Here is a 26,485-nt window from a genome sequence, read left to right on the forward strand (position 1 = left end):
ACACAAAACAACACCCCCCTCCCGCCCCATACACACACAAAACACAAAACCGCAGGACCATTAAGACTCTAGAAGGGGAAGGTACTTACTTGAGGTAAGTGAGGTGCAATTCTGCTTCTTTTTCTGCTTCTTCCAGTTTCAGTACCAGCAGCTCTTTCCGACTCTCTAGTGATAAGATCTAAGGAAATCATACACACACACACACACATACACACACACACACACAAACACACAGATACTTTGTTAATTTTATATGCACAAAGCTAAACACAAAGTTAAAACAAATGCTGAGTAGGTATATGGCAGAATCCCTGTGCTTAGTGGTAGAAAACTACACTATACCGTACATACGATAATAGTACAATACGATACTTACAACATACTATATTATATGCATAGTGTACTATGTTATATATAGTACTACAGTATACTCTACTATAATACAACAGGTTCTATTATCTGGAAGCCCCACATCAAGGCTTTCTACACAGAGCTCTTCTCACCTCTGCCTTCCAGGCCCGTTCTGTCTCTTCCATAATGTTCCGATTTATTTCGCCATCCTGATTCTTGAGTCTATCTAGTTCCATTTCCCACACTTCTCTGTAAGGTAAGAAACCAAGAACAAAAGTAAGGAGAGAAAGACAAGATTGCTAAGGGACCTCAAGGCAAAAGCAAAACCTGAAGTTGATCTAGCAGGTATGTTACAGGAAGTCTTACTCTAAGTATTAATGTAGATCGAGAGGCAGAATGTTTAGAGTGGTCTGTAACTGTATAAAGGCCCTATATTTGAAAGTACAAATGTTCACGTCTCCACTTGCTAAAAAAAGATTACGAAGAGCTGGAAAGAGTGCACCGAGGATGAAACCCAATGAACACAGAATGTTCTACATTCAAGGAGGGCTCAGAATCATTATGGTATTCCCCTTGTTTCTTGACTTGTCTTTTAGTACAGATATGAAGAATGCCGGACCAGACATGCATCCGTTTAATACTCACTTCTAATGCAGCAAGCACCGATTCACTACTAGGCACACAGATACCAGCTTACCGATTGTCCTGTTTTCTTAGCCATGGTCAACATTCTTCAGAAGGAAAAAAAAAATGTTCTCTTCACACCCTCCCTCTTACGCTGCCCTCCCAGCCCCATCCCTAGAATGTAATATACATGCTCACAGTCAGGTGACCAACTGCTTGTGTGCCTGTTCTGAGGGTTTTTGCAGAATGTGGGAGGGTCAAGTAAGTTTTGTGGCTGGAAAGCAAAGGATTATCCAGATCAGTGGGAAAGAATGATATGGGAATGTTGACATTTTTTCACTGTATTTTTAAAAGAGGAGAGGAGAGGGAGGGGGAGGAGCAGGAGGTGGCGGAGGAGGGGGTGGGGGAGAAAAGGTTGGGAAGAATAACATCTTAAGAAATATGTTCCCACTTCAGTAAAATAAATAATTTCAGTCTTCTGGGTTTTTTTGGTAGCCTCACACATAAGAAAGGGGGTGATCCACTTATCACGTTTTCGAGGTGCTTTCTCCTTACATCTGACCCTTCACATGTCCCTGTCCCCCATTTCACAGATAAAGTGCAGGTGTGGGTGTGACCCAAACACCCATTCACTGATTCACAAACAGCAGTCTGCCCTTCTACCGACAAGGTCAGATAGACAGAAGTGACCAGGTGGGCATTTTCTTCCTAATGTCTACATTTTGTCCTTTCCAAACTAACCTCCTGCCAAAAGAGGAATTCTCTACTAATTCTTGAGGCAAAGGTTTATAGGTAGCTGTGTTTTCTTGCTCCAACACATACTCCTCAAGTAAAACACACGAGTCAGAGATCTCTAACCATAAGAACATGTGAACTATGCCATGAGGTCAGCCAATGATCCACTTAGCTTACTGGTCACTCCCTGACAATGGGATAGCATGTACAAAACATGACAGCTGCCTTCTGTGACTGATGTTATTCTTGAAGATTACCAGTGGTCACTGAATGTCTCTTTCATTAAATACATTTGTCAACTATAGGTACACATTTATATGAGAAAAATCCTTCTACCAAGCCGATGCGGACATTCCACATATTCACACAGAAAAATCTTCTGTGGGCAATGGCCACATCTACCTCACCCAGATCCGATGACACAAAAGGAACTACTAACAAGCACCACAAAAATGGTCAAAGAATTTTTAAACAGTCAAAAATGCTCAGCCTCATCATATGGTAACTAGCCTCTAACACATGCATCAGACCTGCAACCCACGCTTGAAAAACACTCAGTTCCCTGTGGCAGACAGTCCAAAAAAAAAAAAAAAATCCTTGGCAGAAGAGAAACCAGTGAGTCTATTTTAACTTTTCTAATGCCTGGTTTAATTTCTTTCCAGTCCCATATTTTGCATGCTTTTAAAAATTTACTTTTGATCATGTAAATAATACAAATTATAAAAAGTTTAAAAATATAAAACAGAATCTCATATAGAGGTTCCAACTCCTTTATTTATTGGTTATATGACCTTAGACAAGTTACTTAATCATTCTAGGCTCAGTTTCTTCATCTGAAAAAGGACTAATCCCTACATCATGGGACTGATGGGAGAATTTACTGGGAAAAGACACATGAAAAATTGAATATGGTACCTCGCACATGGGAAGTATCCAGCAAATTTTTAAATTTTTTTTAATGTTTTTTTTTTATTTATTTCTAGGAGAGAGAGAGAGAGACAGCATGCGCAGGGGAGGGTCAGAGAGAGAGGGAGTCACAGACTGAAACAGGCTTCAGGCTCTGAGCTGGCAGTCAGCACAGAGCCTGACACGGGGCTCAAACCCACAAACCGCGAGATTATGACCTAAGCGAAAGTCGGACGCTGAACCAACTAAGCCACCCAGGTGCCACCAGCAAAGTTTTTTTTTAAAGTTTATTTATTTATTTTGAGAGAGACAAAGACAGGACGAGTGGGGGAGGGGCACAGAGAGAGAATCCCACACAGGCTATGCTGCTGGCACAGAGCCTGACACGGGGCTCAAACTCATGAAACTGTGAGATCATGACTTGAGCCAAAACCAAGAATCAGTCACTTAACAGACTGAGCCACCCACGTGCCCCCTGACAAATGTTATTTTTAAAGCTTTTCTAGGGGGCACCTTTGTGGCTCAGTAGGTTGAACGTCTGACTTGGGCTCAGATCACGATCTCACAGTTTGTGAGTTTGAGCCCCACATCGAGCTCTGGGCTGACAGCTCAGAGCCTGGAGCCTGCTTCAAATTCTGTCTCCCTCTCTCTCTGACCCTCCCCCTGCTTGCACTCTGTCTCTCTCTCTCAAAAATAAACATTAAAAATGTTCTTTATGAGGCTCGAATTCATGACCCTGAGATCAAGAGTTGCATTTTCTTCTAACTGAGCCAGCCAAGCTCCCCTAAAGTATTTTTTTAAAATCAATTTCTCATGATTGCAATACTCACAAAAAATCATTATTGTACTTCTTTCTAGTCTTTTAGAATATATATTTGTATATATGTAACATATAAATCTATTATGTACGCTTTCAAACAGAAACGGTGACCTTTGTCTTACTTTTTCAACCGAACATATTTTTCCATATCCTTAAGTATTCTTCAAAATGTGAATTTTTAAATAACTGTCCATTGTACACACATACTATTATCTATTTAGGTATTAAGTTATTTTCAATTTGACAATTATAAATACCATAATAAGCATCTGTGCATGTGTATATACTAACACAGGTTAATGATAAAGTAATGTACCTAGATTGAAGAGGAAGCTACTCAGAGTAGTTAAGAGCATGGCCTCTGGAGCCAAACTAAGCTCTGAGTTCAATTCCCGACCCTACTACTATCTATGTGACCCTTTGGCAAATTACTTATAAGATGGGGCTAGCAAGAGTCTACCTTGCATAGAGCTGGTATGCATATTATGGAGTTAATACATGTAAAGCACATAGAACAGTCTCTGGCATACAGGAAGAACTTAGTGTTAGTTATCTCCTTTGGATGGTAGAACATCCTCCATCAGAGAAATGAAAATACATGCATATGAATTTTGTATCGCAAGGTGTGGTAGAAGGGAAGCAGATGATCAGTGTCTTGTGAAATCCTCTCAACAGTCAGAGACAGCTAAAAATTAAGACGGGTCCTCAGCCCAAATGCCTTCCTTTCAGAATATACTATACTCTAGGCAAGGCAAAGGAAACAAAACAAAAACTGTTGAAGGAAGGGGTTGGCTCTCCTCAATTCGGGGTTGAGGTTATAAAATCTAAAATCTTCTCTGAAACTAACAGTAGCACTAACCAATGTAGAATGAATGAGATCAGACATAAGCAGAAATATTTACCCCAAGCTTCAACTGCAAATGTACTGTTTATGAGACTAGAATTCTTCCGTGATTCAATGTAATTCAACAAATCTACTGAGCAGCATAATGTGCTAAGCATCATGTTAAAAAAAAAAAAACCTGGGACTATAAAGATGCCCAGTTTTTGCCCTAAGAAACTTGCAATCCAAGAGTCTGCCAGAGGAACAAAAGAAACAAGGAAATTCTGACCAGAACAAACCAAACGGGCAAAGGCCAAAGACTAGGAGAGCATTCAGCTGAGAAGTGGTCCAAAAAGTTGCAGGCAGTGGATGCATGAGTCTAATGTTCAGGGGTGCAGTCTGGGCAGGGGGTACAGAGGAGTGTCACAACCATAAACATGGTAGTGGAAGCCATAGGTACAGAGAAATCATCTAGAACAGCAGTTTGCAAAACATAGTCCATAGTCCTCAAAAACCTTTGAGAGCCTGGTCTATGAAGCAGAAACTAATTTCATCATAACTCTAAAACTATTTGCCTGTGTCAATCTCATTCCCTCACGAGTCTACAATGGATTTTCCCAACCAAGGCTACACAGCACATGATAGTATTATCACTGATGGCTAATGGAATATATGCTTCTGTATTCTTATGTTTTCTAACATGTTCTAAAGTGGTAGGTTTAAGGCAGAATTTAGGTTCTCAATTTTTTCCTTCTCAGTACTTCTGCTGTGCTTTTATAGCTATCTTTATACTTGCTATAATCTCTATAAGTCTCATTATTGTCCAATAAATAATCACTGTAAAATCTCCAAGTTCTCCAGGCAGCTAGGTAGAAATGAGTACTTTTTGTCATTTTGTTTACAATAATTTCTTTTAATTTTTAAAAAATTTCTCATTAAAAATTTTTTTAATGTTTATTTATTTTTGAAAGAGGCAGAGTGTGAGTAGGGGAGGGGCACAGAGAGAGGGAAACACAGCACTTGAAGCAGGCTCCAGGCTCTGAGCTGTCCGCACAGAGCCCAATGCGGGGCTCGAACCCACAAACCATGATATGAACTGAGCCGAAGTCGGATGCTTAACTGAGCCACCTAGACGCCCTGAAAATTTTCTCATTTTTAAGTTCTATCTAACATATTACTTTACAGTTTAACTTTTTCTAAAATAAAAGGAAATTTATTTGTATTTTCCTCTTACATTGAAAAATGAGTCACTGGCTCGAAAAAGAGAAGACTCATTTTCTCAACCCCTAGCTGCAATCTATACATCTACAAGATCCTAAAAAAAGATGCTGTGACCTACACTTTTCTGACTCATGGAAAGAATCTACTCCAAAGAAATTGGGCAAACTTATAAATAAGAAACCAAAGTATGACAAAAGCCATCTTTCCCTTGACTTTATAGACGTTCATAATTTCCTTTACTGTGTCTTAAGCCACAGAATATGTTCTAATTATATTGTGCCAGCTAAGTTACAGTGACATTTTGAGATCATTCAGAATGTAAAGAAAAAGGAACTATTTTAAATGCAGATGTGAAGAAGTCTTTAAAATTCATAAAACTCATGAAAGCTTTTCAAACCAGAAATGAAGCCGCTGAGGCATCATAGCTGTGTAAATTACTGTCGTGCATGAACCAGAAGGCCATCCTGGCCCAGCTGACATTGCTACACGCCTGCTGGCTGAAGACTCAGTTACATAAACCGTGGTGATATCACTTTTTGATGATACAGTAACTCATCAAATTAAAGATTTTGCTGCAAATTTGAAGAGATAATTAAGATCTCATCTGAAGAATTGTACTTTTGCTTTACAAACTGACAAATCTACAGATGCAATTAGACTTGCTACTTTATTTTTATTCGTCCAGTACTAGCACCAACTAAGCATCAAAGATAATGTTGTATGTGAATTCTTGGCAACAAACATAAGTGACGCTCCCATAATCTCAGCTGAATTACTTTTTATTTTCGTGGCTTAAGCTTTACTTAACTATGTTGTGACGAAGCCATATAAAGTAATAATGTTATTAAATCTTGACCTCTAAATAGACATTTAAAAAATATTCTGTTTGATAAAATGCTACGTGCCAAAGTATACAGCTGTCTCATGGAAAAGCACTTCTGAGACCATTTGAATTGTGAGTTGAACTAGCCTCTTTTTTCATGAAATACCGTTTTCACTTACGAGAACAACTGAGAGACAAACTATGGCTATTTGAACTTGAGTGTCTGGCAGACATGTTTTGAAAATGAATGGCGTACTCTTGCTATTTCAAAGGAAACAACTGACAATATTTATCACCAACAACCAATTTTGAGCTTTCAGGCAAAAATTAGTATTTTGAAAAATCTGTACCAGCCACTGGAAGCTTGAAAGATTCCCACATAAAGACTATTCTGATCAAATCAATAGTGATATCAACAAATGAGATTCTTTATAGAAGAATCTTAGAAGGTCTGAACAACTCTAAACCAACATTTTCCAAATTATCAATGCATTGTGTTACGAAATCAACTGTGGAACCCACTCGGGACCTCAGAGTTGGCATAATAATTATTTTAAGCTGAAGACATCTGAGTTTCAACAGATGCAGAAAAAAGCTTTCTGGGGGCTCCCCTTATCTGCCTAAAAGCAGCAACTTCTGGGAAATAAGGATGTCATAAATTCCTCTTCAGAGCAGACCTTCTACTCGCAGGAAAGAGAACATGAATAAAAATGACCCTAAATCCCTTCTCCAAGGGAGTTTTATGGCCTTGAAGAATACAGAAAAACCACTCATACTGGTATAGACCAATATTATCACAAACTTTTACTATCATAAACTTGTTTGTTCTCCTGAAAAGCCATTTATCTTTCTAAAAAGTCCCATAAGTGCCTTTTCCCCTCACTCTCCTAAGAAGTCACTTGTTTTCCCATAAGTACCTCTCTCCCTGTCCCCCTTCACCTATTAAGATGGTAGATAAGCCCTGAACTCTAACCAGCCTTTTGAGTTACTTATCACTGAGCTCTCCTACCTGTGTATACATGTTGTACATAAAAATTGTTTTCTTATTCCTGTTAATCTCTCTTTTGTCAGTTAAACAGGCCTCAGGCATTAAACCCAATAGGGTAGAAGGAAGGCTTTGTCCTCCACTATACAACATGGGTAAAAATTCCATTCAAAGTGCAACTTAAGCCAACGGATTCAACTAACCTTTAAGAAACTATCACCAGTCAAGTTTCGGGGTACGATAAAAAAAAATCCACAATTATCTAAAAAAAAGGCTATTAAAATACCCCTCCCTTTTCCAACCACCTGTGTATCACCAGATTTTCTTCACATACTTCAATCAAAACAACACACTTCAGGGGCGCCTATATGGTTCTGTCAGTTAAGGTCGGACTCTCCATCTCGGCTCAGGTCATGATCTCACGGTTTGTGAGATCGAGCCCTAAGACAGGCTCCACGCTGAAAGCCCCTCCCTCTCTCTCTCAAAATAAATAACAAACTTTAAAAAAAACACAACATACTGTAATAGATTAAATGTAGAAGTGGAGAGGAGAATTCAGCTTCTCCCACTAAAGAGACGTACAAAAATGTAAATGACGTCATTCTTCAAATTAAATGTAGTTCTGCTTTAGGTTGAGCAAAGATTTCTTGGGACACAAAATACATGAGCCACAAAAGAGGAACCTGGTGAACTGGAAAACTGGATTTCACCAAAACTTAAATTTCTGCATTTTGAGAGACACTGTTACAAAATGCAAAGGCAACTCATAGAACAGGAGAAAATATCTGCAAAATGCACATCTGATAAAAGGACTTGTATCAAGGGGTGCCTGGGTGGTTCAGTCAGTTGAGTATCCACCTTCAGTGATCTCACAGAAGAGATTCACCAGTTAAAGCTAAATAAACTTAACAGAGACCACAGCTGCTGGGCATCAAACAAGGGTCTGATGTTTAAGCCCAGCTAAGGAAATAGTCCAATAAAACAAATATGTATATATATTTTTAATCCAAACTTTTTGAAGAAATATAACACAATTGTCTCTACAATATACTATTCACAATACTCAGGATTCAACCATAAGGAAATATGATCCACAGTCAAGAGCAGGACTTGGCAAACTATGGCCTGTGGGTCAAATTTAGGCTGCCACCTATTTTTATAAATAAACTTTTTGGGGGGAACATAGTCATGTTCCTTTTATTTACATATTGTCCATGGCTGCTTTCAGGCTATGAAAACAGAGTTGAGTAGATGCAACAGAGACTATGTGGTCTGCAAACTCTGAATACTAATACGGCAATCAATCTTTCCCTCTATCCTCAGCCACTGACAATAACTCATGTACTTTCTCTCACTATTGGTTTGTCTTTCCTAGAAGTGCATGTAAATAGAATCACAGAGTGTGTACCTTTTATGCTGGCTTTTTATTTAGGATAATTCTTCTGACTCCAACTCCTGGTTGACAAAAAAGGAAACCCAACTTCAAGGTCACCAAGATGCTAGAAGAGCAGGCAAGAATTTTATCTTACTTCATTTTAAAGTTTTTTATTTTGTTTATATTGTGAGAGATACAGAGAGTAAGTGGGGGAGGGGCAGAAAGACAGAATACCAGTGAGAAAGACAGAATACCAACGTGCGGCTTAAACCCACGAACTGTGAGATCACGACTTGAACTGAAATCAAGAGTCAGATGCTTAACTGACTGAGCCACCCAGGTGCCCAGCAGGCAAGAATTTTGAAGCATCTACTTTAACTATGAAAAAACATAAAAAAAACATACTCTCAAGAAGTGAATATAAATTTTCAGCAGAAAAACAGAAATTATAAAAAAGATAAGTTGAAATGACAGAACTAAAAAATACAATACTGGAAATATGAAATTCACTGCATAGGCTTACCAACAAAATGGAAATGATAGAAGAGAGAATAAATGAACTTAAAGATACATCAATATGAGGAACAGAGTGAGAAAGATTAGAAAGAAATGAACAGAGCCTCCATGAGCTGTAGGACAATATCAAAAGGTTTAACACATGTGAAAGCAGAGTCCCAGAAAGAAAGGAGGGAATGGGACAGAAAAAATATTTACAAATTATATCAGAAAATGACATAGAATTTGGTAAAAGATATAACTTAAAACCCTAAACAGGAAAAATATGAAGAAAGTCACACCTGGGCAGAACAAAGTCGCACTTACCAAAGACAGAAAATTTTGAAAGAAGCCATAGAAAACAATGAGACAATACACAGAGGGAAACAACGATATGAATGGTAACTGACTTCTCACCAGAAAGAACAGAAGCCAGCTTATATTAGAACAACTGCATAGACAAAATTGTGTAATATTCACACAATAGGGGTACCTAGGCAGCTCAGTCAGTTAAGCACCCGACTTCAGCTCAGGTCATGATCTAGTGGTCTGTGAGTTCGAGCCCTGCATCGGGCTCTGTGCTGACAGCTCAGCACTCAGAGCTGCTTCAGATTCTGTATCTCCTTTTCTCTCTGTCCCTCCCCTGCTCACACTCTGTCTCTCTCACTCTCGAAAATGAATAAATGCTTAAAAAAATTAATATTCACACAATGAACTACAACTCAGCATTGAAAAGGAATAATATTAAAGAATTGATAATTAATAACCTTCCAAAACAAAAAGCACCAGGCCCAAAGGGTTCACTGGTAAATACTACCAAACATTTAAGAAAAAACTGTACAAGGGCACCTGGCTGGCGTGGTCAGTGGAGCATGCAACTCTTGATTTCAGGGTCGTGGGTCTGAGCCCCATGTTGGGTGTAGAGATTACTTAAAAAAAAAAGAAAAGAAAAAGAAGAAAGAAAAGGATAGGAAGAGAAAGATAAGAAAAAAAGAAAAAACCCTATACTAATTCCTTATAATCTCCTTCAAAAGACAGAAAAGAGAGAATACTTCCTAGCTCATTCTATGAGGTCAATATTATCCTAATACCAAAATCAGACAAAGACATTAGAAGGAAAGAAAACTGCACAAGGTACCTGGGTGGCTCAGTTGTTGGAGTGTCTGACTTCAGCTCAGGTCATGATCTCTTAGTTTTTGAGTTTGAGCCCAGCAACAGGCTTGCTGCTGTCCGTAGCAGAGCCTGCTTCAGGTCCTCTGTCTCCCTCTCTCTTTGCCCCTCCCCCACTTGTGCTCTTTCTTAAAAATACATAAACCTTTAAAAAAAAAAAAAAAGGAAAGAAAACTACAAACCAGTATCTCTTATGAACGTAAGATGTAAAAATCCTCAACAGAATATTAGCAAATCAAATCTAAAAAAATATAGAAAGAACTTACACCATGACCAAGTGGAATTTATCCTACACATGCAAAACTAGTTCAACATTCAAAAGCCAGTTAACATAATTCATCACATCAAAAGACTAAAAAAGAAAAATTATAGATCCTATCAAAAAAAACCATTTGACCAAATCCAACCTTCAAAATAAAAGCTCTGAATAAACTAGAAATAGAGGAAAACTTTCTCAACTTGACAGACTATCTGCAAAAACCTATAGCTAACATCGTGCTTAATGTTGAGAAATTCGAAGCTTTCCCATGAAGAGCAGGATGTCCCTCTCACCACTCATCAATATCATACTGGAAGAATGCAATAGGGCAAGAAAAGGAAATCAAAGGTATACAGATTAGAAAGGAAAACAAATATATCTTTGTTTGCAGACGACATGATTACCTATGGAGTAAATTGGGAAGAATCAATAAAAAACCCTCCTTGAATGAATAAGAGTTTAAGTAAGTTTGATGGATACAAGGTCAATTGCTTTCCTATATACCTACAATGAGTAAGTAGAATTTTAAATTAAAAACAGAATACCAGGGGTGCCTGGGTGGCTCAGTCGGTTAAGCGTCCGACTTCGGCTCAGGTCATGACCTCATGGTTCGTGGGTTCGAGCCCCACGTTGGACTCTGTGCTGACAGCTAGCTCAGAACCTGGAGCCTGTTTCAGATTCTGTGTCTCCCTCTCTCTCTGACCCTCCCCTACTCACACTGTCTCTTTCTCTCAGAAATAAATAAAACATTTTAAAAAATTAAAAAAAAATACCATTTCATTAGTACCCCTCAAAATGAAATACTTAGGTGTACGTCCAACAAAATATGTTTAAGATCTGTATGAGGAAAATATTAAAACTGATGAATGAAATGAAAAAAGAACTAAACAAATGGAGAGCTATTCCACGTTCATGGATAGGAAGACTTAACATTGTCGAGATGTCCGTTCTTCTCAACTTGATCTATAAATTCAATGCAATCCCAATCCAAATCCCAGCAGGTTATTTTATGGATGTCAACAAACTGATTCTAAATTTTATATGGAAGGCAAAAGACTCAGATTAGCCATCACAATACTGAAAGAAAACAACAAAGTTGGAAGACTGATGATATTGGACTTATAAAACTATAGTAATCAAAAGAGTGTCATAGTGGCAAAAAACAAATAGATCAATAAAACAGAAATAAAGAGCCTATTTCAGACCCTCACACCTTTAACAGAAATTAACTCAAAATAGATCACAGGCTTAAATGTAAAATACACAACTATAAAACTTCTAGATGATAACATGAAAGAAAATCTAGTTGAACTTAGGTATGGTAATGCATTTTTAGATACAAACCAGACATGACTCATGAAAGAAATAACTGATAAAGTGGATTAAAATAGAAAACTTCTATTCACAAAGGATAGTATCAAAAGGATTAGAAGCCAAACCACAGACTGGGAGACAATGCACAGCTGATTAAGGACTGTTAAATACACAAGGAACTCTTAAAACCCAACAATAAGAAAGCAAACAACCTGATTAAAAAAAGAATCAGCCAAAGTCCTTAACAGACACCTCACCAAAGAAAACATACAGATGGGAAATAAGCATATGAAAAGATGCTCCACATCAGTTGTCATCAGAAAAATGCAAATTAAAATAGCAATGAGTTATCACTACATACCTATTAGAATGGTCAAAACTGACAACACCAAATGCTGCCAAGGCTGTGAGCCAATGCTCTCACATTGCTGATGGGAATGCAAAATGGTGCAGCCACTTGGGAAGACAGTTTGATGGTATCTTACAAAACTAATCATACTCTTACCATATGATCCAACAATTTCACTCCTTGATATTTACTGAAAGGAGTTGAAAATTTAGGTCTACACAAAAACCACATATGGATGTTTATAGCAGCATGATGATATTTATTCATAACTGCCAAAAACTGGAAGCAATCAACATGGCCATGAGAAGATGAATGGGTCAAAAAGCTGTGGAACATCCTAATCATGGAATAGTATTCAGCACCAGAAAGAAATGAGCTATCAAGTCATGAAAAGACATGGAGGAACCTCAAATACATAATACTAAGTCAAAGAAGCCAATCTTAAATAACTACATACTATATGATTCCAATGATATAACATTCTGGAAAAGGCAAAATTATGGAGACAGTAAAAAGATAACGTGGTTGTTGGTGGGGGAGGTGAGAGAAAGGGGATGACTAAGTAGAGCACAGAGGATTTTTAGGGCCATGAAAAACACTCTTGTGTGATATTATAATGATGGATATATGTCATTATACATTTGTCCAAACACACAGAATGTACAACACGAAGAGTGAACCCTCAGAATAAACTATGGAATTTGGATAGGTTCACCCTTGGTAAAAAATTCCTCATTCTTGTGAGGGATGTTGATACTGGGAGGCTGTGGATGTGTGGGGGCAGGGGGCACATGGAAAATCTCTATACCTCCCTCTCAATTTTGTTGTAAACCTAAAACTGCTCTAAAAAAGAAAATTTTAAAGAAAAAAAGGAATAAACTCTTGACATACTTCACATCCATGATCCATGACAACATCATGGATGAATCCTTAAGATATGCTGAGTCAAAGAAGTTAGATACAAATCTCTAGAAAAGGTAAGTGTAATCTACAATGACAGAAGGCAGATCAGTGTTTATCTGGGAACTGAGGGGAAGGAAGGACAGTGATTGAGAAGAAACATGAAACATTTTAGGATAATGGCTATGTGTTGTACTTTGATTGTGTTAGTATTTACATGTGTGATTAATTTGTAAAAATTTGTCTATATGCAATTTGAAGTAAGTGCCTTTTATTGATGTATATTATCGCTAAAATTTTTTGATTGTTTACAAACCTAAGGAACAATAATTCTAAGTTTCTACAATTAAGACTGAAAATTTCTCAAGCACCTTACCCAAGAAAAACGTAAATCTTTCTAGTACAGCATAAGTAGCAGGTATGTAGTTTTTCTTTATAATGAATGTTGCCAGTGAATTAACGTAACAGATGACTATTTGGGGAAGGAAAGACAAAGTTAAAATCAAACTCTAAAAAATATTCAAGAATTAATATTCAATTTACATAGTGAAAGAGTAGACCTACATTCAACCATATCAACAATTACATTAAATATAAACTGACTAAAGCCTCTATTTAAAAGGCAGCTTGTCAGAATAGATCAAAAAGAAAGATCCAATTATAGGCTGTCTACAGGACACATAAAAACGTAGACAAACTGAAAATGAGTGATGGAAAATATACACCATATAAAACATAAATGTGAGACTGCAGTATCTATATCACATAAGGTAAACTTTAACATAAAGAATGAGAAAGATAAAAGAGAGACACTCATAATGATAAAATGGACAATTAATCAAGAATATATAATAATCATAAATGTAGACCTAACAACATAGCCTCAAAATATAAGAAAAAAGACTTCAGGGGTGCCTGGGTGGCTCAGTCGGTTGAGCGTCTTGACTGCGGCTCAAGTCATGATCTCATGGTTCGTGGGTTCAAGCCCCATGTCAGGCTCTGTGCTAACAGCTAGCTCCGAGTCTGAAGGCTGCTTAAGATTCTGTATCTTCCCCTCTCTCTGACCCTCCCCTGCTCATGCTCCCTCTCTCCACTCCTTTCTCTCACTCAGAAATAAATAAAACATTAAAAAAAATTAAAAAGAGAAAAAAAAAGACAACTTCACAGAATTAAAAGGAAAAAGAAGGAAGTCTATAATCACAAATATTTTAACATCACCCCCTCAGCAACCAATGTAACTAAATTTTAAAAAAAATCAAAATAATATAGATCAATGTTCTTCAATAAGTATAGTCACAGATATCCCTAAAAAAATAATAGCAAGTTGAAACCAGCAGTATATAGAAACAATAATGTATCTTGTCAAAGTGAGTTTATCCCAAGAATGGATGATTGGTTTAACATTTGAAAAAAAAAATCGATGTAATTCACATTATTAACAGAATGATAACGGGCATCTACATTAAAGCTATAGCTAGCATCAAGCCTAATGGTAAAATAGTAAACATTTCCTCCTAACAGCAGGAACTACTCTACTCTACCACTACTATTCAACACTATACCCATAGCCAGTGCAATAATGTTTACAAGAAATAAAAAGCTTAAGATTTGAAAGGAAGGAATAAAACTGTATGTTCACAGAAGCTATAATTGTTTACGTAGAAAAATTTAAAAGAATTTACAAAACAACTAAGACACGAATATGTAAATCTGGTAAGTCGTAGGTACAAGGTTAATATATAAAATAGGGGCGCCTGGGTATCTTAGTTGGTTAAGCATCCAACTTTGGCTCAGGTCATGATCTTGCGATTCGTGGGTTCGAGCCCCGTGTCAGGCTCTCTGCTGACAGCTAGCTCAGAGCCTGGAGCCTGCTTCAGATTCTGTGTCTCCCTCTCTCTCTGACCCTCCCCTGCTCACGCTGTCTCTCTCTCCCAGAAATAAATAAAACATTAAAAAAAGACTAATATATAAAATAAATTGGATTTTTATATACTAGCAAGAAATGGTTGGAATTAAAAAAAAAAATTTACTTCTGGTGTGCCTGGGTGGCTCAGTAGGTTAAACATCCAACTCTTGTTCTCAGTTCAGGTCCTGATTTCAGGGTCGTGAATTCAAGCCCCACATTGGGACTACTTAAAAAAATTAAATACATAAACAAATAAATAAAAATTTAAAAATTTAATTCTACTTAAATAGTGTCAAAGAATAGGAGATACTTAGGAATAAAGTTCTCCTGAAATCTAAAGAAAGATATCTAAGACCCATACACTGAAAATTACAAATGTTGGTAACACAATGACCTAAGTAACAGACGGATACATGTTTATGGATTGGAGGTCTCAATATTATTAGGATGTCAATTTTCCCCAAATTGATTCAAAGCAACTGTGTCTCACCAGTTTTGTTTTTGTTTCTGTAGATACTGGCAAGCTGTTTCTCAAACATATATCGTAGTGCAAAGGACCCAAAGGTAGTGCAAGGGTAGGAAAAGGTTCAAGGCAACCTTGAAAAAAAAAAAAAAAAAAGCAGAAGACCTTATCTTCTCCGACCACAACTTACTATAAAGCCATAATAATCACAACAGCATGATGTGGCATAAAGATGGACAAATAAACCAATGCAATAGAATAGTACTCAGAGGGGTGCCTGGGTTTTTCAGTCAGTTAAGTGTCCAACTCTTGATTTTGGCTCAAGTCACGATCTCACGGCTTGTGGGTTTGAGCCCCATTCTGGGCTCTACACTGACAGTGAGGAGCCTGCACGGGATTCTCTCTCTCTCTGCCCTTCCCCTGGTCATGCTCTCTCTCTCTCAAAATAAATAAACATTTTTAAAAAATACTATTCAGAAATAGGCACACTATTTATACAGATGACTCATACTTGTCATTTGCTTTTTGGCAAAGGTGTAAAGTAATCTAATAGAGAGAAAGGAAAGCCTTTCCAACACAGTGCTAGAAGAACTTGATAGGGACACGGGGAAAAAATAAACCTCAACCCCTACTTCTCACCATGCACAAAAATTACGTTGAGATGGATGCTAAAGATAAAAGCTCTAACCAACTGAGCTAACCAGCCTAAATGGATCATAAAGATAAAAGCTAAAATGATTAAGCTCCCATAAGAAAAGAGAGAACATCTTTGCTACTTCAGGGTAGGTAAAATCCAGAAAAGAAAACTTCATAAATTAGACATCCTTAAAATTAAAACTTCTGTTCATCAAAAGATGCAATTAAAAAAATGAACAGCTGAAAAAAATTAAAAGCTAGCTAAGTCAGAGAGTAGAAGAAAACTTCACAGAATATATAACTGACAAAGAGCTTTATATTTGGAATATGCAAAGAACTTCTAAAAACTGAACCAAAAAAAGGGAGGGGGGAAAAGTCTGAGTGGACACTTCACAAAAACAAATATATGCATGGTCAATAAGCACATAGAAAAAGTGATCAATATCATTAGTAATGAGGGAAATGCAGAATAAAAACACAATGAGATACGACCACTTGAATAGCAATGGTATGAAACAACCAGAATTCTCATACCTTGTAGGCTGAGTGTAAAATGGTATATCCGCTTGGGAAATTTATCTGTTTCTTATAAGACTACACATATACCTAGCCTACAACCTGGTGATTCTACCCTAGAAATTTACCCAAGAGAAATAAAGGCATATGTACACACAATGACTTGTACTTGACTGTTGACAGCAGCTTTATTCGTAATAGTCAAAATCTGGAAATCGTTACATGCCCCTCAAAGGAGAACAGATAAACAAATGGTGGTATATTAACAAAAGGAATACTACTGGACAATAAAGAGACAAGAATGAATGTCAAAAACACTATGCTGAATGAAAGAAGTCCTACACAAGAGAGTACATATTCTATGATTTCATTTATGTGACACTCCAGAACATGCTAAATTAATTTCTGATGAAAAAATCAGAAATCAGCAGTTGCCTTTGGAAGACAGGACAAGAAAAGACCGGGAAAGCAATCCCTATCAAATAACACCAGCATTCGTCACAGAGCTAGAACAATCTTAAAATCCGTAAGGAAGCAGAAAAGACCCCAAATAGCCAAAGCAATCCTGAAAAAGAAAACCAAAGCAACATAATTCCAGACTTCAAGCTGTATTACAAACCTGTCATAATCATCAAGACAGAATGGAACTGGTATAAAAGCAGACACAAAGATCAATGGAACAGAACAGAGAACACAGAAATGGACCCACAAATGTATGGCCCACTAATATTTGACAAAGCAAGAAAGAATATCCAATGGAAACAAAGCAGTCTCTTCAGTATGTTTACTGGACAGCGATAGGCAGAAGAATGAACCTGGACCACTTTCTTAGCCCATACACAAAAATAAAGTCAAAATGGATGAAAGACGTAAATATAAGACAGGAAGCCCACCAAAATCCTTGAGGAGAAAACAGGCCACAACTTCTTTGACCTCAACCACAGCAACTCTTACTAGACATGTCTCCAGAGGCAAGAGAAACAAAAGCAAAAATGAACTACTGGGCCCTCACCAAGATAAAAAGCTGCGGCACAGAGGAGGAAACAATCAGCAAAACTAAAAGGCAACCAACAGAATGAGAGAAGATATTTCCAAATGACAATCAGATAAAGGGTTAATATCTAAAAACTAGAAAGAACTTATCAAACTCAACACTCAAAAAATGAATAATCCAATGAAGAAATGGGCAAAAGGCATGAATAGACACTTTTCCAAAGAAGACATCCAGATGGCTAACAAACACATGAAAAGATGCTCAAGATCACTTGTCATCAGGGAAATACAAATCAAAACCACAATGAGATACCACCTCACACCTGTCAGAATGGCTAACATTAACAACAGATGTTGATGAGGATGCAGAGAAAGAGGATCTCTTTTGCACTGTTGGTGGGAATGCAAACTGGTGCTGCCACTCTGGAAAACAGTATGGAGGTTCCCCCAAAAATTAAAAATAGAACTACCCTATGATCCAGCAATTGCACTACTAGGTACTTGTCAAAAGGAGACAAAAATGCTCATTCAAAGGGGCACATGCACCCCAACGTTTATAGCAGCACTACTGACAATAGCCAAATTTTGGAAAGAGCCCAAATGTCCATTGACTGACAGATGGATAAAGATGTGGTACATATATATAATGGAAATTACTCAGCAATCAAAAATAATGAGATCTTGGGGCGCCTGGGTGGCTTAGTCGGTTAAGCGTCCGACTTTCGCTTAGGTCATGATCTCGTGGTTCGTGGGTTCGAGCCCCGCGTCGGGCTCTGTGCTGACTGCCAGCTCAGAGTCTGGAGCCTGTTTTCAGTCTGTGACTCCCTCTCTCTTTGACCCTCCCCTGCTCACGCTGTCTCTCTCTCTCTCTCCTAGAAATAAATTAAAAAAAAAAAAAAGAGATCTTGCCATTTGCGACAATGTGGATGGAACTACAGTGTGTTATGCTAAGTGAGAAAAGTCAGAGAAGGACAAATAACATAAAATCTCATTTGTATGTGGAATTTGAGAAACACAACAGATGAACATAGGGGAAGGAAAGGAAAAATAAGAAAAAAACAGAGAGGGAGACAAACCATAAGAGACTCACAAATAAAGCAAACAAACTGAGGGTTGCTGGAGAGGTGTTGGTTGGGGGTTGGGCTAAATGGGTGATGGGCACTAAGGAGGGCACCTGCTGGGATGAGCACTGGGTGTTGTACGTTAAGTGATGAATCACTAAATTCCATTCCTGGAATCATTATTGCACTATATGTTAACTAACTTGGATTTAGATTAAAAAAGAAAAAGAAAAAGAAATGCCTGGGAAAGTGTATGAGGGAACCACTCGGTTTAACAGTAGTATTCTCTATGCCTTGATGGGGTTTGAATTACATAGGCACATACATTTGCAAAATTCATGGAACAGTGCACTTAAGATTTATGTATTTAACTGCATATACATCTTACTACCAAAAAAGAGGAAAATACAAGTAATATTTAACTCTAATTAATGATACACATGTTTACGGATTTAAAGGTGAAGTTACTGATGGCTGCAAATTATTCTGATATGCATCAGGGGAAAAAAAAGATGGACTGATGCATAGACAGATGGATGGAAAGATAGTGCTAAAACAAATTTAGCAGAATGTTGATTGTTGAGTCTAGGTGGGGAGTGTTAATGTACAATACTTCCAGCTTCTCCTAGTGTTTAAAAACTTTCATAACAAAATACTGGGGGAAAAGTAAATCCAATCATTTAATTCCTGTGCCTAAAACCTTTCCCTGCTGGTTACGCCAATGGCCTTTACTCAGACCTGGTTCTTATTTACTTGTCTGAAATTTCTGACATTGTTAGGCACTTCTCCCTTTGAAACCCTGTACTATTATAAGCCATTTCCCTTCCTTTCTGCCTTCTCTTCCTCTTTATACTCCCAAACTGTAGGTGTACCTCAGGGTTCAGAACTGAGCACTACTCTATACTTTTTCCCACAGAAAACTCACTTCCAGGATCGTAACTATCACCTCTACACAGTCAACTCTTCCAGTCTAGTATCCCCTTCCAACAGCCAACTGAGTATTTTCATTTGTATGTCTCGTATCATCATATTACTTACTTTACCCTCAAAGCTTAGAACTGGAATTCCATTTCCCAATTACTGTCCAGGGAGCACATAACTATTCCCAGGGTCAATACAGTAAAGTTCGTTTTGACACATCCCCCAGTCTTGATACCTAAAATAATCCAGCATCAATTCCTCCTAAATTCATTTCTTCCTTTTCATTCCGTCATCACAACTCTTACAAGGATCCTCAGAAACTCAATTTATTGTAATAGCTTCTCCAGGTTGATGTCCCAGCCTCAGTCTCTCTTCAAAATTCATCCTGCATATTTCTAACACATCTCTAATTATGTATCTATCTGTATAACTTCCATGATTCCCCATAATTTAAAAGATACTAATCTATGCTGAGCAGGAAAAGAAAGTTAAATAAGATATGTTACTTGCTGTGGGTAGCAGATGTCCAGATATGGACCCCTCCCACTGAACTGGGGCTCCTGGTGTCCATGTTCGTCACGGTCCCCTCCAGCACTAAATCTGAGCGGGCCCCATGACTCATTTTAACCAAAAGAATGCCACAGAAGTAGCACTGCACCAGTTCCAAGTCTAGGCCTTAGGAAAGTCTAGAAATGTCCACTTTTGCACTTTTGGGAGTTCTGAGCTGCCAAGTAAAAAATCTGGCCCCTGTGCTGGAAAGACCACCTGGAGAGGAAAAAGCCTTCAGATAATACGGAGAAAGAGTGAGGAAAGGCCTAGAGGTGTCAGTGTCCCAGGTGAGCCCAGCCTTCCAGGTGTCCCTGCCAAGGTGCCAGAAATATCAGTGACGCCATCATGGGTGTTCAAGACCCGGCCGCCATCCGACCACAGCTACAGGAATGACTCTAAGGGATACCAGCAGAACCACCCATCTGAGACTCAGGCAACCCAAAAGATTGTGAGAGCAACAGAAATTACTGTTTTAAGATACAAAGTTTTATAATGGCTTTTTTACACAGCAGTAGATAATCAAAACACTTACCCTCAAGAAGCTAACTATAGGATGGAGGAGGCATTCAAGTAAAAAGACCATCAGAGGTACCTGCTGAGACAGGTACACACAGCATGCTCGTGAATACAGAGGCTCATCTAAGTGACGTGTTCGTGACGTGTGAAGGAGAGGGTGTGGGGAAGCTTTCTAGAGCAAATAACACAGGCTGAGTTTTAAGTGAGTTCATGTCGTGGTACATATAAACCGGCATATTGTTGCGGAGCCTGGGGGGCTCAGCTGGTTAAGTGTTGGACACTGGATCACGGTTTATGAGTCTGAGCCCCATGTTGGGTTCACCAATGTCGGCTCAGGGCCTGCTCCGGACCCTCTGTTCCCTTTTCTCTACCCCTCCCTCACTCGTGCTCTCTCTCAAAAATAAAAAACATTAGGAAAAAAAAGAATGTAGGGGACTTGGTAAAAGTCTATGAGATAAGAATATAGGATGACTAGGGGCGCCTGGGTGGCTTAGTCGGTTAAGCGTCCGACTTTCGCTTAGGTCATGATCTCGCGGTTCGTGGGTTCGAGCCCCGCGTCAGGCTCTGTGCTGACTGCCAGCTCAGAGCCTGGAGNAAAAAAAAAAAGACTAAAAAAAAAAAAGAATATAGGATGACTCAGTGTTTCAGTTCAGGCACGGTGTGTGGGGGTGGGGGGGACGACTGTGGAGAAACAGTAGAAGCAAAGGTGAACTGAGTTCACATCCAGGTAGAAAGTTTCAACTCCGATACTGGGACAGGAAGAAGGAATGGATGTGTCTGCTAACATCTGGGAAACTGAAGGAAGTTTCACTTGATGGCCTCTATTTCTTCAGTGAAATAAAAAGCGAGATCACCTGCTACAACTAAGGAGAGAAATGGGGGAGGTGAAAGCTTGGGACAGCCCTCAGAGGAAGAGGGAGCCCTGAGGACCCAGGTGATGTTAGCAGTCATACATTGATTCTGACCCAAAACTCACCATCGTATGACTGTCTCCAGCAGCTCTCAGCAGCCCAGGGCAAGAAGAGCGGTCAGGTGGCTGACCTGACCCAGGACTGGAGGGCTACAGAAGCATTCAGGGGACGAGAATGGAGGTAACAGTCACTAAGGGAGTAATTCAAGCAGTGGACCACGGGTCTAGGCTGGCTACAGAAACACATGCTTCCAGGGGAGGGGGGGGCGGCCACTGGAGGAGTGGTGGCAAAGGAGTGAGGTCCCTAAAAGAGAGCGGGGACTCGAAGCGGTCCAAGTGTAGACTTAACTGGGGACAAGCCGACCACTGGCAGGACTGAAGGCTGTGGTGACAGGATGTTGTGACAGCCTGGCTCACCGCTGCGCACTCACCGCTGCGCACTCACCGCTGTGCACGCAGGAAACACTCAGCAGATTGACTGATTACTAGGCAAGCTGCTAGGGCTGCCATGCATACCAGTTAAATAAACTAGGATTTGGTGAGCAATTTCCAAAATGAATCTTCATGCACCCTGTTATTTCAATTTAGTACCGGCTCTTGTATCACATCTAAAGTAATGCCTCCAACACTAAGTCCCTTGATCTGTTACTTAACTATCACTCTATCATATGAGTTCACCAGGGAAGCTCAGAACATCTTTTAAAAAAGAAGAATCATGCCTAATATTGCAGCTTTCCTGCTACTGGTCCCAGGCTACTTTCTGAGTTAACTGATGATGCCCTTTAAAGCGCAAGCTCACCATCTTTTATTGAGAAAGGGCTCTACTTGCTGTCATTCTCCATGAGTCACAGTTTAAGTCCGGAATGTTAAAAAGAAGCGGCACCTGGGTGACTCAGTCGGTTAAGCGTTTGACTTTGGCTCAGGTCATGATCTCATGGTTCGTGGGTTCGAGCCCTGCGTCGGGCTCTGTGCTGACAGCTCAGAGCCTGGAGCCTGTTTCAGATTCTGTATCTCCCTCTCTCTCTGACCCTCCCCTACTCACGCTGTCTCTCTCTCTCTCTCAGAAATAAAAAAATAACATAAAAAATTCTTTTTAAAAAAAAGAAGAAGTTCCTCCCTGGAACAACATGCACACGGAAGCCAGTAGCTTCCCCAGGCCAGGAATCAACTCGAAGAATATAAATAGGGAATTAGGAAGTGTCCCATGAAAGCAAGACAACGTCCATGACAAAGCAACCAAGTATCCAGGAGAAAAACATCCAATAAACTGATTACTCAGTCCTCTCTCTCAAAATAAATAAACTTAAAATAAATAAATAAAAGACATAATGACTACCTCAAATAGTACAAAGCACTTAGCAGATTTCTATTAAATTCACCTTTATATAACATCAATGAAAAATTCTTTTTCATTTTTTTTAATGTTTATTTGTTTTTGAGAGAGAGAGAGCACAAGCGGGGAAGGGTCAGAGAGAGGGACACACAGTGAGAAGCAGACTCAGGGTCTGAGCTATCAGCACAGAACCTGATGCAGGGCTCGAACCCAGGAACTGTGAGATCATGACCTGAGCTGAAGTCAAACGCTCAACCAAGTGAGCCATCCAGGCATCCCTAAAATTCTCTTTTTTAAAAAAACATTATTTATTTTGAGAGAGAGAGAGAGGAAGAGAGAAAGAACAGGGGAGGGATAGAGAAAGAGGGAGAGAGAGAATCCCAAGCAGGCTCTGCAGTGTCAGAGTAGAGCTGGACACGGGGCTCGAACTCACCAATCATGAGTTCATGACCTGAGCTGAAGCCAAGAGTCAGACGTTTAACCAACTGAGTCAGCCAGGCGCCTCAATGTGAAATTCTCTTAATTTTCTATCCAGTGATTCAACAAATACTTGTCAAATAATTACCAGACATATAGCAGTGAAGGAAATACTATAAAAGAATATGAGAATTAATTTTTTTAAATAACATATACATAGACAGAGAGAATCTAGTATTTATCCTCAAGAGGCCAATGTAAGTGGGCAGCTGAAACATACACAGGTGGGAAAAAATGTAGGGTACAATATAAAAATAAGCACTAAATCGGCAGAGAGCTTTATAGATGTTCTGAGGAGAGAGAAATCAGAAATTAGCTCAGGATAAGAACGATGTCGCAAAGTAAGTAAAATTAAGTTGAAGCTTGTAAGAAAAGTAAAATGCCTAAGACATCTTATAAAAGAACCCCATTATTTCCCCCATTTTCAGGTCCAGAAATATGGGAATTTCTCCAGCTCCTCCCTGTCACCTCCCAGTGCTCCTTACAAACGCGTCCCCTTCTCTCGTCCCCGCTGGCGGGTGGCGCTCTGACAGAGATGTCACCTACATGACCCTCCCAGCCACTCCAATCGGCTTTCCACCTGCCCAGGTCATTTATCTAGAACACAGGGCTCATCCTTTGATATCTCTCCTCCCTCAAAATCTTTCTGTGTGTCTATCAGGGAAAAACCCAAACTCTGAACACGACACCGGAATCTTTTGTGACCGGCTTCCCACTACTTCACTGGCCGCGTTCCGTCCCAGCTCACAGCTCAGCTGTGGCTCTCAGCTGCAGGCCCCTGCCTGCAAGGTTTTTGCCCTATTCTCTGCCCCACTCACTCCTCCCGGTACCTGACCTCATCCTGTAACCCTATCTTTGAAAGTCTCAATCCAACAGAAAAGTTAATAAAATAGTATAATAAATACGTGCCCGGCATCTAGATTCATCAGCTCTTACCCTTACTTGCCACGTTCATTTTGCCTCTCTCAGAACCACCTGAAAGTTACAGACATCCTGACACTTAGCCCCTAAAACTCTAGCAAGTATCTCCTGAAGAACAAGAACAACCCTCTACATAATCACGCAACAGTATAGCCCATCGTATCCCAAATGTTTAACATCAATACAGTATCTAATATGTAATCTACATTTACATTTTCCCACTTATTCCAAAATGTCCTTTATAGTTTATTTGTTTAATCCAGGATCAAACCAAGGATCATGCATTGAATTTGGCGTTCATGTTCCCCTTTATCTTTCAGGATTTATTTCTGGAACCCCTTCCTCCGGGAAGCCCTCTCTGACTCCACCTGCCCAGTCTGGGTCTCGCACCATTATATGGTATTATTATACTATTTTGTCATTATCTACTTGTCACCTCCCTTATCAAACAAAAGTCCTCCCTGAGGACTTTTTATTCTCTAGGCCCGTATTGTCTGGCTCACAGGAGACACTCCGTAAGCACTCACTCACTGACTGACTGAAAGAGCTACAAATAGGAAAGGTGACTGCCAGGGACTGAATTGTGTCCCCAAAGTCCTATGTTGAAGCTCTAACCAGCAATGTGACTGTATTTGGAGACAAGGCCTGTAATTTAAGTGAAATGAGGGCATAATCCAGTAGGACTGGTGGCCTCACGGAAGAGGAAAGACACCAGGACGTGCACACCCGGAGGGAAGGCCGGCTGAGGACAGGGCAAGAAGGCAGCGGGGTCTGCAAGCAAGAAGACGGGCTTCGCCAGACACCAACCCTGCCGGCATCTTCCCCTGGGACTTCTGGCCTTTGGAGCTGTGACACAATACATTTCTGTGTTGTTGTCATGCTGGTGGTGGTGGGCTTTTTATTGCTCATCTTGATTCTATTCTCTTTTCTTTTCTTTTCTTTTCTCTTCCTCCCTCCCTCCCTTCCTTCCTTTCTTTCTTTAACATTTGTGCTGTTTAGGTCACCCAGTCTGTGGTACTCTGTTCCAGCAGCCCAAGCAAACTAACGTAATGACCAGAAGCTTCGTGCCCACAGTTACTCTGGACGATGGAATGCGAAACAAAACCTCTACCGCTGCCAGAACAAAGACACACACAGAAGACTTCTCCCTCCTACTTGTGGAAAAGTGAACTCCATGTGCCACAAAACGAGGGACAGAAAGCATCATTTTGATAGTTACAGCACGTGTAAAAAAACCCCAATTGGGGGCGCCTGGGTGGCTTAGTCAGTTGGGTGTCCGACTTTCGCTTAGGTCATGATCTCGCAGTTCGTGGGTTCAAGCCCCGCGTCGGGCTCTGTGCTGACTGCCGGCTCAGAGNCCCAATTGGATCTTCAAGAGCACAAGCAGCACACTATTCTATCAACCACTTTGGGGCCATCCAATCAGAGGGTAAAGAAAGTGGTCGGAGATATGTTAGGAGTGTAGAGTTCACATCAAAAGGAACTCTTTCACAGAGTCTAGAATATACTTACAGACGCCCCTTCCTGGCTTCTGCGCACTGGGGCAACTACTGCTGAGCTGCTTGCACACACATGCCTGTTTCACCCCTCCCTCCCAGACCGTGAAGATGATGGCAAAGGCCATGCTGTCAGTGAGTAGCGGCAGCGGATTCGATCGCTCGCAGCGCCAGGGAGGGGTTCAGTCCCAGCGCACTGTCCAGAACCACCGGCGCATGGCTCAGCGCCCACAACCGACCCACCGTGTAATCGTTATCATTCCAGTCGCAACAAAACAGATTGGTCCCGAGGCTCTTTCCCAAACGTGCTTTCTCACGTTGACCTTTCACGGTACCATCTCTCATGCTTGGGAAAATGATTCAACAGATGAGCTTGCTACTTTTCACTCAGAGCTCTGACTCATTAGCAAGCCAATTTTCTTGACAAATAAAAGCACATTTTAGAATTTAAATAAAATCCTCAGTGTTCATAGTTATTTTGATTTCAACATTAAGAAACTTGGAAAACTGAAAATCTGACCAAATTCTGTACCTACTTTGCTCTTGCTGTAATACCCAGAAGAGAACATAGATCCACTAAATAATTCTTTCCAAACAGCTGACTTACAACGTTACTCTTTGAAATTTGTTTTAGTGA

At 39.7% G+C, this 26,485-nt stretch overlaps 1 protein-coding gene and 1 non-coding gene across 3 annotated transcripts in view; one reads left to right on the forward strand and one right to left on the reverse strand.

Annotated features, from left to right (window-relative positions):
• RNF214 (ring finger protein 214) overlaps window positions 1-26,485 on the reverse strand; it is a 42,881-nt gene that overhangs the window by 3,946 nt on the left and 12,450 nt on the right. For both annotated transcript variants that reach the window (XM_077777471.1, XM_077777463.1), the window contains exons 6-7: window positions 504-600; window positions 90-178 (exon numbers count right to left, since the gene is read on the reverse strand). In XM_077777471.1, the coding sequence (XP_077633597.1) occupies window positions 90-178; window positions 504-600 (186 nt within the window). The remainder of the gene's footprint in view (window positions 1-89; window positions 179-503; window positions 601-26,485) is intronic.
• TRNAR-GCG (transfer RNA arginine (anticodon GCG)) lies at window positions 14,064-14,149 on the forward strand. The gene has a single exon. It is a non-coding gene; the product is annotated as a tRNA-Arg (tRNA).

This window comes from Crocuta crocuta, unplaced genomic scaffold, assembly GCF_008692635.1.
Source record: "Crocuta crocuta isolate KB4526 unplaced genomic scaffold, BGI_CrCroc_1.0 scaffold271, whole genome shotgun sequence".
NCBI classification, from domain to species: Eukaryota; Metazoa; Chordata; class Mammalia; order Carnivora; family Hyaenidae; genus Crocuta; species Crocuta crocuta.